General features: G+C 35.7%; 1 protein-coding gene across 1 annotated transcript in view; it reads left to right on the top strand.

The window, feature by feature from the left end:
- The window catches only part of WDR70 (WD repeat domain 70), a 278708-nt gene that overhangs the window by 49025 nt on the left and 217221 nt on the right, over positions 1 to 12462 (top strand). The window contains exons 6-7 of the mRNA XM_005898536.2: positions 4595 to 4654; positions 8823 to 8956. Coding sequence (XP_005898598.2) covers positions 4595 to 4654; positions 8823 to 8956 — 194 coding nt within the window. The remainder of the gene's footprint in view (positions 1 to 4594; positions 4655 to 8822; positions 8957 to 12462) is intronic.

Raw genomic sequence — 12462 nt, 5'->3', positions numbered from 1 at the left:
GTTTCTGGGAGAAAGTAGCACTCATTTTCAAGCTCCTTTATGGAAATCTCCATTTTCTGCCACAACTACTAGCTGCTTTGTGGTAGACATTTATTACTGAGTAGACTTTTTACTCCTTGGAAGAAAAGTTATGACCAACCTAGATAGCATATTCAAAAGCAGAGACGTTACTTTGCCAACAAAGGTCCGTCTAGTCAAGGCTATGGTTTTTCCTGTGGTCATGTATGGATGTGAGAGTTGGACTGTGAAGAAGGCTGAGCGCCGAAGAACTGATTCTTTTGAACTGTGGTGTTGGAGAAGACTCTTGAGAGTCCCTTGGACTGCAAGGAGATCCAACCAGTCCATTCTAAAGGAGATCAGTCCTGGGTGTTCTTTGGGAGGACTAATGCTAAAGCTGAAACTTCAATACTTCGGCCACCTCATGCAAAGAGTTGACTCATTGGAAAAGACCCTGATGCTGGGAGGGATTGGGGGCAGAAGTAGAAGGGGACGACAGAGGATGAGATGGCTGGATGGCATCACCGACTCGATGGACATGAGTCTGGGTGAACTCCAGGAGTTGGTGATGGACAGGGAGGCCTGGCGTGCTGGAATTCATGGGGTCACAAAGAGTCGGACATGACTGAGTGACTGAACTGAACTGAGACTTTTTTATTTTGGCTCAAAGTACTACACATATCTAACTTTTAAAATTTATGACAAATTTATTCCAGAAAGGTTATTAATGATTTTCAGTTCTTTTGAAAACACTGTAAGGATGTATGTACATCAGATGGAATTGCTCATGTTATTCCAGATATGTTTGCTATCATTGTTCTTATTGAGGTAAACAAAAGAGCCTGGGAAATAACCCTTTGGTTGGCATTTAAAATCAAACCAAAACAGAAACTGGTATCTTTTCCCATCTTCCATTAAGAGTGTAGCTCTTGTTACGAATTTTGGCAGTAAATGACTTCATTGAGGTCTTGTAGTTTATGATGTCCTCTGGCAGGGAAATCTTGAAAATGTTTTACTGTTATAGCAAATTTCACACTAAGCCATATTTCAAAAAGTCATTAGTAAAAGTTCTGGACAAAGAACAGTCACCATCAAGTGATATGCTACCAAAAGATGGATAGCTACTATTTTAGATGATTTAGTTGTGCCAATTATATGGGCTTTTTATGAGTTATGCCCTACATGATTTCCAGTAAAACTTTGATTTTAAATGTAAACAATATTTATTTATTTATTTATTATTTTTTTTTTTTTTTTATAAAAAAATTACATGCTCCCCAATGAACCCTAAATACCATCCCCCTAAGTTGTCCAGCATCTGAACCTGGACTGGCATTCTTTCAACATTTTTTTTTTCAAACATTCTCCCAAATCTTCCCACCTGTCTCCCAGAGAGTCCATAAGACTGTTCTATACATCATGTCTGCATTGAACTCAGGGTTATCGTAATTTTCTAAATTCCTTATACATTTTTAGTATACTGTATTTATGTTTTCCTTCTTTCTTAGTGATAAAAATATTTAATTTACTCCTAATGTAAATACTAAGTTGTTCTGTGTTCTTGCAAGTTTTTTCTTTAAATGTCAAAATTGTCTAAAACAATTCTGCATTGAACTGTTCATCCTTCCTTTTGGTGACAGTGTTTCTCTTTCCTGAGTGATAAAATAGTCATTGGTTATGAAACGATAGTAATAGATTCTTCTCAAAGTAAAACAATTGAACTGTTCTCTTGTTTCTTTTAGGAATACAAGCAGTGGTTTACATAATTAGTATAGAGGCAGTCCAGAATTCATTTGCTCAACTTTTAAATTATTTTGAAATTTGTGTTGGAATATTGGTATATCTGAGATGGGTGTGTGTGGGACTTTCTAAGAGATCGTGAACCATTCTGTAATATCTTTGTCTTGAAATAAACTGCAAGCTCTCCTGCAGTTCCTTGGGTTACTGTGAGGTCAGTGTTTTTGTGCAGTGCCTCTGGGTTCCTGATCTTTACTGATCTGTGGTGCTAATGAACTATAGCCACTTTCAGAGGCAAACAAGTCTAAAACAAAACCACCTTCATTTCTCTATACTTGCAAGTTTATATGTGCTTTTTTAGTCTGGGACAGGATCATTTGGTCTTCAAAGGTTTTTACTTTTGGGAAATTGCCAGTTATCTTTGACTGTCACTCAGCAGACTCACCTGATGGATAGCACCTACCTGCTCTTCTTTATAGACATAAACACTAATGTTTGAGGTAAATTAAAGATTATCTAATGTGATTTACAAGGTAGACATTGTTAACAGCCATTAATTCACTCTAAAAACTTTTGTGTGCCTGAATTATACCAGGTGTTTTATAGATTAGGGACCTAGAGACAATATGTGTGTGTGTGTGTGTGTGTACTCACAGTCTTTGAGAAGTATCTCTTTTGCAGTTTGGTTAGGGAACGGTGTGGAGACAGAGAGGTAAAAAACTACGATGTTTTATGATAGGTTCTGTGGGGCTTCCCTGGTGGCTCAGTGGGTACAGAATCCACCTGCAATGCAGGAGATGCACCCAGACATGGGTTTGATCCCTGGATTGGGAAGACCCCGGGAAGAGGGTATGGCAACCCACTCCTGTATTCTTGCCTGGAGAATCCCATAGACAGAGGAGCCTGGTGGGCTACAGTCCATGGGGTCACAAAGAGTCGGACACGACCGAAGCGAATGAGCATACACACACGAGACAAGGTGAAGTTGTTATGAGAGTACGGTATTCTTGCCTGGAGAATCCCCATGGACAGAGGAGCCTGGCAGGCTACAGTCCATGAGGTAGCAAAGAGTTGGACATGATTGACTGACTAAGCATAGCACAGCACAGAAGGGAGTAGGTCACATCTGAATTGAGTCTTAAAGGGTGAGTAGAAATTAGCCAAATAAAGAGGAGGCGAAGCCTAGAAATAGACTAATATGACCAGAGAGACAGACAGGAGCTATGCCTTAGAATAAATGATGGCTGTCACTTATTTAGCAACTACTTTGTGCCAGACTCTGTATTATGACCTTTACAACACTTAATTCACGATAACTTACGGGACAGATGTTGTTATCCTCTTTGCAAATAAGGAAACTGAAAGTCATTACTCTTCTGAGGTTATGACAGGGTTAATGAGTATCAGAGCTTGATTTTAAAACCCTAGATTTTCTGGCTTTTTGTCAAGGCTGATTCCTCCCAAGAAGGAACATTTTTCAAGGTGGAGGAAATAGTTACAAAGCTATCATGCTGATGAAAGGTCAGATGTGCCGGTTAAGGTCTGTGAAGTGTCCTGGGGCATTAATAATATTTATTCATTCAACAAATATTTACTAAGGGTCCCTTAAGTGCTAAAAACTCTGCTAGACATTAGGAATTAAATGACAAATGCTTAAATGGTAGAGGTAGAAGGTGAAAGAAAGTAGAGGCACTGAGTGTAAATGTAGTGTGAGGAAAGAAAAAATAAAGGAAAGATAATGATACAGCAGTAAACATAGGGGGAAGTTAGTGTGTGCGTGCTTTAATATGGAAAGTACTTTAATTGTTCATATGCTGAGAAGAGAGAGCCATAGTAGGGGAAAGATTTAAGATAAACTAGAATGAACTGGTGATTGATTCATTCATCAGTGATCCTGAAGAAGGAGGAAAGTCAGAAACCAAAGTCTGTAGATTGCACATGTTTAATTAAGTAGATTGCAAGATAATCCTAGCATGAAGTTGTAATGACTGTATAATTTTAGTATAGTAACCCTACACTTGGATAACGGAGACTTGATTAAACAATGAAACATCTTACGTAAATGATCGCTGTGACCTCTTACGTCTGGTTTATGCATCCATCGCCTCTGTCCCTCCATTGTTCTGTCCATACCCTTTTTAACATAACATGCAGAGTTATTGGTGTTCCCTCTTGGGAGGGGAGATGAGTAGAGGCTGTGTCTAATGCTACTTAGCATCTGGTATAATCCCACTTTAATAAAGGCTTTTTGAATTGATCAATCACTGAATTCCGTATTTGTACCATTTGAATATTAGCTTTTTGTTTTTTAATCTTTTATGGGTTAAAAGGTATATATCCTGTGCAAATTCTAAGATAAATGTGTTGTCTATTATAAGTTAAGTGCATAAATACTTTAAGGTATGCCCAAGTACCAATGAAAAGAGGACTTTAAGAATTTTCTGTATGGAGAGGATCTTAAAGTTTCATACAACCTAAAGAATTTCTTAGGTTTAGCTTTTTAGAGATATAAGATAAATTTATTATCAGCTCAGAGTGACCAATTGTAATCTATCTAGAAGTTGAGAAATGATATACTCACACTTTTTATTTCCAGTCTTTTAAAGTTTTGTGTTAAAAAGCCAGTGATGCAATTTTTAAAAATTAAATTTCCTGTGAATGTATGTAGTTCCTCTCAAATATGGTATATTACTTTTTTTAAAATTTTATTTTGTTTTTAAACTTTGCAATATTGTATTGGTTTTGCCAAATATCAAAATGAATCCACCACAGGTATACATGTGTTCCCCATCCTGAACCCTCCTCCCACCTCCCTCCCCGGTATATTACTGTTTAATGTCATGGAATTTTCTTTTTTCAGAATCCTGTCCGAAAGATCCCTGACTCACATGAAATAACGCTAAAGCATGGCACTAAGACAGTAAGTTTTAAAAATTTAATTATTTTCCCTCAATGACAGGCTCTCATGGAAAAGTGAACTAAAATGATATACTTATATTAAGGCCATTATACAATCAACTGATATCACAAAGAAATTGTGATAGACATTTCCTTAATGATGGACATTAAGGAAAACAGATTACCTTTCTGTTCAGTCAAAATAGCCATTGCATTTCATTTAAAATAGGAACACTTATTCATTAAGGAAATTGTTATTGTTATTGTTAAGGAAATTTTCATGGTTATTGTTGGCTTTAAAACCTCTTTCTTCAATATAGGAACACTGTAAATGAAAGAAAGAAATGAAACTCAAATAATTTTTTGTATTATAGTGTGGGAAAATTTCTCATTACTGTTAACTTCATTTCTGTATCAGTAAGAGGCCTGAGTTCATTTTTTAGGTGGAAGTTGAGATAAGAAATGAACATAAGCTTAGTATGACTCTAAAGATTACATTCCTTAGATTTATGGATTATATTTTATAATTGTCACATTTATTTATGTTATTTAAAAATTCAGTTCAGTTCAGTCGCTCAGTTGTGTCTGACTCTTTGTGACACCATGAACTGCAGCACACCAAGCCTCCCTATCCATCACCAACTCCCAGAGTCCACCCAAACCCATGTCCATTGCGTCAGTGATGCCATCCAACCATCTTATCCTCTGTCGTCCCCTTCTCCTCCTGCCCTCAATCTTTCCCAGCATCAGGGTCTTTTCAGATGAGTCAGCTCTTTGCATGAGGTGGCCAAAGTATTGGAGTTTCAGCTTCAACATCAGTCCTTCCAATAAACACCCAGGACTGATTTCCTTTAGGATGGACTGGTTGGATCTCCTTGCAGTCCAAGGGACTCTCAAGAGTCTTCTCCAACACCACAGTTCAAAAGCATTTACATTTTTAATTTAAAAATTAAAGCAGTGTAAAAATTTTGAGGTGTAAGATGAAATCATTTTGCCAAGTCACTTCAGTCATGTCCAACTCTTTGCGAACTCATGGACTGTGCGACCTCATGGGCTGGAGCCCACCAGGCTCCTCTGTCCTTCAGATTTCCCAGCAAGAATTCTGGAGTGGGTTGCCATTTCCTTCTCCAGGGAATCTTCCTGACCCAGGGATGGAATCCATGTTTCTTAAGTTTCCTGCATTGGCAGATGGGTTCTTTATCCCTAGTGCCACCTATCTTATTGTAAAAAAAAAAGATTTAATGGTATTTTATTAAAAATGATAGTTGAGTGAATGAAACTTGCTTGTGAATGAATAAAAGAATAAAATTATCTTGGTTTCCCTTTATAATGAAGCAAGCTTTTTTTCTAATAGATGTCTGACATGTAAAGAAGTAAAATCCCATAACGAGGCAGAAAAATATCAATCAATAGAAATAGATCCAGAAATAATGCAAATGATAGAATTAATAGCCATGTATGCTAAAATAATGATATTTTCCCCACTGAAATTTTTACTTTTGAAAATATTGTTTCCATAAAATGGTTATAAAGTACAGTGGGTTTATTATTATTTTAAATGAAGTAAACAGTAAATATTATAAATGTCCTAATTTTGATTTTTGCTTATGGTAAATATTGACACATAACTTGCATAAACAGACATTTTTAGGGGTTCTCAAAAGATTTTGAGTGTAAAAGGTCTTGAAACCAAAATATCTGAGAATTGCTGCCTTTCATTGTTGCCATTTCCATCTAGTTCTTCATACTATACCTACTTTTTATTAAATCACATTTTTATATTTTTATTCTGAAATCATGAAAGAATTTTACCAATTTTCAATTTCAGTAAATAAAAAAAATTATAGACTACTAGTACTTAAAAAGGAAGCTTTCCTGTCATTTAGAGATTTTTGCAACAGGTAGTTCTGTTAATAACAGATAAATAATACATTTTATTTAAATATTCATATATATTTTTTCCTTTTAACATTTTAAAAAATTTTATTTATTTTAATTGGAGGCTAATTACTTTACAATATTGTATTGGTTTTGCCATACATCAACATGAATCCACCACGGGTATACACATGTTCCCTATCCTGAACCCCCCTCCCACCTCCCTTCCTGTACCATCCCTCTGAGTCATCCCAGTGCACCAGCCCCAAGCATCCAGTATCATGCATCGAACCTGGACTGGCGATTTGTTTCATATATGATATTATACATGTTTCAATGCCATTCTCCCAAATCATCCCCTCCCGCCTCTCCCACAGAGTCCAAAAGACTGTTCTATACATCTGTGTCTCTTTTGCTGTCTCGCATACTGGGTTATCGTTACCATCTTTCTAAATTATATATATGAGTAAATATTCATATTTTTTCAAAGCAAATTTTATCTTTAAAAATGCATAAATTAAAATTAAAAAATAAAATAAATGTATACAATTTAAACAATACTTTGTTATTTTACACATTAAAAATCAGAGCTTCTAGTTGTACTGTTAGGTTAACTATTTTTTTGGGGGGGGGGCAGTCCTGCCTTTGCATATGTATTTCAATTTCTTGGAAATAGGTCTTTTTTTACATGTCTGTTTCTTTATATGTCTGTTTTTTTTTAAACTAGTTTTTGTAAAAATGTTTACCCATTCACAGAATTATAGAGAATACTGAAAGGAATTCCCATATATGTGTATCTGAGCCTTACCAGTTGTTGACATAAGGCCCATCTTGTTTCCTGTATACCTTACATTTCTAATAAACCTCCTTTCCCCCATGCCATCTGCCTACCTTGTGGGATTGTTTTAAGCAAATTCCAGATTTCATATGATTTCTTCTGTAACTTAACTTTTCATGTCTATTTAGAGAATTGATTTATAGTAACTTTCTGTATGGCCTTCCCTTTCTTTATTTCAAACTGTGATCCTTTTTCTGTCTTCTATATGACAATCACGTTTAATGTGCAGTCCAAATGCAGTTCTTTCCTTCTGAGAGGCAGTAGATCCAGGGACTAACTACTTTGATGAGAATGTTAAATACAGCTCAAGAACAGTGAGCTACACATTGGATATTTGTATGTGAGTTGGACCTCAGAAAGTTAACAGGGAAAGCAAATAGTTTATGGAACCAGTATAAGTGATATTATAATGTGGCTAGTTACTTATAAACTCATGTTTAAAAATAATTATTTAAGGTGACTATACTTAGAGTCATTTAGCCATATTCACAAGATAATAATTTCCACTTTGTTTTGTTAAATTGATTTATGGTTTCTACTCACATGACTCATTTTGGTAATTTTAGATTCATGTGTTCTTCATTTAGTAACAGTCAATCTTAAAAGGCTTTCTCAAAATCTTTTACTGAAAAAGTGGATTGTTTTTAAGATACCTACTTATATTCCAAGGCAACTTAGTGTATCACATGAAATTGCAGTGATAGCTAGCTATTCAGAGTACACGGTAGAGAAGCTGGGATGAAGCTGGTGATTCGATTAAATTAAAATAGATAGCCAGTGGGAGTTTGATGTATGACCCAGGGAGCCCAAACCTGGTGCTCTGTGACAACCTGGAGGGATGGGGTGGGGAGGGAAGTCAGAGTGGGGTTCAGGAGGAAGGGGACAAATGTATGCCTATGGCTGATTCATGTTGATGTATGGCAAAACCCATCACAATATTATAATTATCCTCCAATTAAAATAAATAAAAAAAATTTTCTTGTATTTCAAGGAAATAATATAATAACAAAGTCAAATGATTTAGAAGGTGCTGTCCATTTTTACTTTTCATAAGTAATAGCAGTTAGTGATCTATATTTTCAGCACCTATAAGGTAGGAAGTAGGGTTAGAGAGAAGGGAATGGCAACCCACTCCAGTATTCTTGCCTATAGAATCCCATGGACAGGGGAGCCTGGTGGGCTGCTGTCCATAGGGTCGCACAGAGTTGGACATGACTGAAGCGACTTAGCATGCATGCATGCATGCATGCATTGGAGAAGGAAATGGCAACCCACTCCAGTATTCTTGCCTGGAAAATCCCAGGGACAGAGGAGCCTGGTGGGCTGCCATCTATGGGGTCACACAGAGTCAGACACGACTGAAGCGACTTAGCAGCAGCAGCAGCAGCAGCAGGGTTAGAGAAAGGAAATGGGGGTTATAATAGGCTATAAATAGTTTCTCTCCATTTAATTTTTTATTTTTTTTAAATAACAGGTTTCTGCTTTGGGTCTGGATCCCTCAGGTGCCCGTTTGGTGACTGGAGGATATGACTATGATGTTAAATTTTGGGATTTTGCTGGAATGGATGCTTCTTTTAAGGCATTTCGATCCCTTCAGCCCTGTGAATGGTATGTGTTATGCAACTTAATATCTTCATTTTTGAAGACAGAGTCTCTGGTCATTTGAATTCCATTTATGGTGAGTTTTATCAGAATACAGTAAGTTTACATGACTGTATTCTACCTTCGTTATTCAGATGAAAGGAAAGTGTACCTTTTATTAAGTTCCCTTTAGTTACAGGAATCTGTTCTAAAAACATTTTCTGTTTTTTGTTGTGTTTTTTAAAAATATTTGTATTTAGAAATTGTTACTTTGTCTAGTTTAAAACACTTCAGTAGCTACTGTGTAATATTATATATATGTGTATAGCATATGTTAAGCCAATAGCCAAGTGCTAGTGGGTGCTGCACTGTGCAGGTATGGTCAGCTAGCATTGTATCATAAAGGGCTTTATGTATTGCTACTGTAAGCCACCCTCTTGTTTCTGTTTTTGACCACCTTTGATCTTTTAGCTTATTGAATATCAGAAATGGATTTTACTGGTGAAACTTGTTAACTTGCTGATACAACATGATGTATATTGTAAATGAGCTTTCAATGATGAGATTTAAAAATATTCAAGATATGTGGATTAGCTGAAGTTATTCAGACCCAGTTTCACTCTTATGTGAATGGGGTATAAATCTAGTTTTGTCTTCAACCTGAACTTGTAGGCTTAATGTCTTTTTGCTTAATCTCCACTTGTAAACTCTGGGTTCCATTAACTGTATAAACAAAGTTCCTGTCTCTGGACTGTTGAGCGTTTGCTTCCGTGACCCTTTTGTGGTGAAAGTGATGGTTAAGGCATCTAAACGAGATGCTGGGATTTTTCTGCAGCCTGTCTGAAGTAAAAATTTGAAAATTCACTAAATAGATCATGTCAAATAAATAATCAATTGGAAAGGAAAAGACAAAAAAACAAAAACAAAAAAATACAAAAAGCCCTCCAGTATCTCCAATGATGGCTGTATTTAAAATAGCTCTGATGATTTAAAATAGTGATGTTCATCTTGAGTTAGTATGATGACCTTTTGAAAATGTACATAAAATATGTTGTTTATATCCCTTTTCCCCACATGATAGTCTCTCGATACATAAAGGGATTATGCTTTCCTTCTATCTTTGCAGCTGTAACGTGACTTGTTCAGGACTATCCAGTGCTGCTTTTTTTTTAATTTGTATGTACCAGGTCTTAGTTGCAGCATGTGGGATCAGTTCCCTGGGTTCCCCAGGTCGCCTGCATTGAGAGCATGGAGTCTTAGCCACTGGACCACCAGGGAAGTCCCTATTCAGTGCTTTGTTAATAATCAGCTCTGAAGAGAATACATGTCTCATGAGTTTCAAGCCAGTGCTCTATTATTTATTAAAATGTGTCATTTGCTACACTGTTACAATTGAAAATGCAGGAAAAAACCAAGAATAAGCTTATTTTCTCTTCTACAATTAAATTGTTGCATCCTGTATGTAATTGTGAGCTATCAAAGGTTTAGACGGGAAGAAATAGAATTCTTGACAACATATAAAATTAATATAAAACTCTAAAATTGCAAATGTTACGTGAATATTACTCCTTTAAATCATGACAACTATTTAACTTTGCTATCACTTGCTCCTGATCTCTAAGTAATGTGACTGTCTCTGCTTTTTATGATTTTTTTTTTGACTCGTGCGTATATGGTAAGTTGCTTCAGTCATGTCCAACTCTGTGTGATCCTGTGGACTGTAGCCTGCCAGGCTCCTCTGTTCATGGGATTCTCCAGGCAAGAATCCTCCATGAGATTCTCCAGACAAGAATATTGGAGTGGGTTGCCATTTCCTCCTCCAGGAGATCTTCCCAACCCAGGGATCAAATCCTTGTTTCCTGTGGTTCCTGGCATTGGCAGGCAGATTATCTACTGCTGAACCACTGGGGAAGCCTTTTATTGGCTCAGTGTATATTTTATATCTATTTACCTATTCATCTATAATTCACTTTTTACTGTAAACAATTTCAAATGGAGAGACAAATAGAGGGATTAGTACAATAGCCATCTACTCTTTACCTAGATTTAGCAGTTATGCTGCTGCAGCAGCAGCAGTTACAAATATGTTTTTATTTATTTCAGCTCATTTTTGTAATTTTTGAATTATTTAAAAGTGAAGACACTGTTAAATAATCCATGAGTTATAGACTCATGGATGGGGAGACTCAACCAGTGGTTACCAGTGAGGAGTGGGGAGAGGGGTGACATAGGGGTATGGGATTAAGGGGATACAGACCACTGTGTATAAGATAAATAGACAACAGAGGTATATTGTATAACAAAAGGAAATATAGGCATTAGTCTGTAGTAATTTTAAATGGAGTATAATCCATAAAATATTGAATTGCTCTGTTATACACCTAAAACTAATATTATAAATCAACTATAATATTAAAAAAAACACAGACCTTTCACTTTGAAATACTTCAGTGTGTTCCCTTTAAAATGACAGATGCTTTCTATGTAAATGTAGTTCTATTATTACTTTTAACAAAATTCTTTAGAATTCCTCAATATTTCTAATTAACATTCCATATTTAAATTTCCTCATTTGCTCTCAAAATGTGTTTTAATGCTGGTTTGTCAGACATGGATCCAATCAAGTAATACACAACACATCTATTTTGTACCTCTCTTACTTATCTTTTAATCTACAGTGACCCTTCCTTAACCATTTCTTTCCCATAACTTTGTTAAAAGACAGGTGTAGTTGTCCTCTATGAGATTTTTCCTTCATGATTTTCTAATTGCTTCCTTTTGATATCATCTAAGTTTTCTCTTTATCTCCCATATTTCCTATAGAAGATCCAAAGGCTTGATTATAATCCATATTGTCTAATATTAGGTGGCATGTATTATCTGGTTGTTGTCAGTATTAGTGACTAGAAGTTAAGACTGATCCCTGGGGTAAGTTGGAATATCTTATTCCTCCATTGTAAAGTTAATATTACATACTTGAAATAGGCAAAACCTTTGTGGGAAAACACCTTGGTACCACGTTAATATCCAGATTCTATTTATCCTTTCAATTAATAAATTTAGCATCCCTTGATTATTCATACCTGAATCATTTATTTTGTTTCATTGAGTATTGCAAGATAGTGGTTTTCTAAATCTGCTATTTCATCTACTTTTACTTGTTGGCATTCTTCTAAAAGAAGTACTTTTTCTTCATTAACTGATATTAATTGATTCCCCTGAAATACAATTCCTGCTGAAGAGTCAGGATAAATGCTTAGTTATTACCCTTTTATTACTCATTTTTAGCTTACAGATTAGTGTTGTTAAATGAGTTGTTGCTATTGGTGATGATGATTGTGTTTTTTTTCTTTTGCAATTACCAGTATTTATGATTTTAAAATTTTCCTGTGTTTCAGTCAGTTGGAGTCATTATTTTTTATTTTTTATTTTTTTTTGATTTTTAAGTTGTCCAAGATTTGGCCAGTGGGAGTCCCTGATTGCTGTGTTTTGACATGACCTTATTTGTCTTTAAAAGCTTACTTATTATCCTA

This window comes from Bos mutus, chromosome 20 (assembly GCF_027580195.1).
Source record: "Bos mutus isolate GX-2022 chromosome 20, NWIPB_WYAK_1.1, whole genome shotgun sequence".
In the NCBI taxonomy this organism is placed as follows: domain Eukaryota; kingdom Metazoa; phylum Chordata; class Mammalia; order Artiodactyla; family Bovidae; genus Bos; species Bos mutus.
The sequence above is the reverse complement of the archived record's forward strand: the minus strand, read 5'-3'. Positions and strand labels throughout refer to the sequence as shown.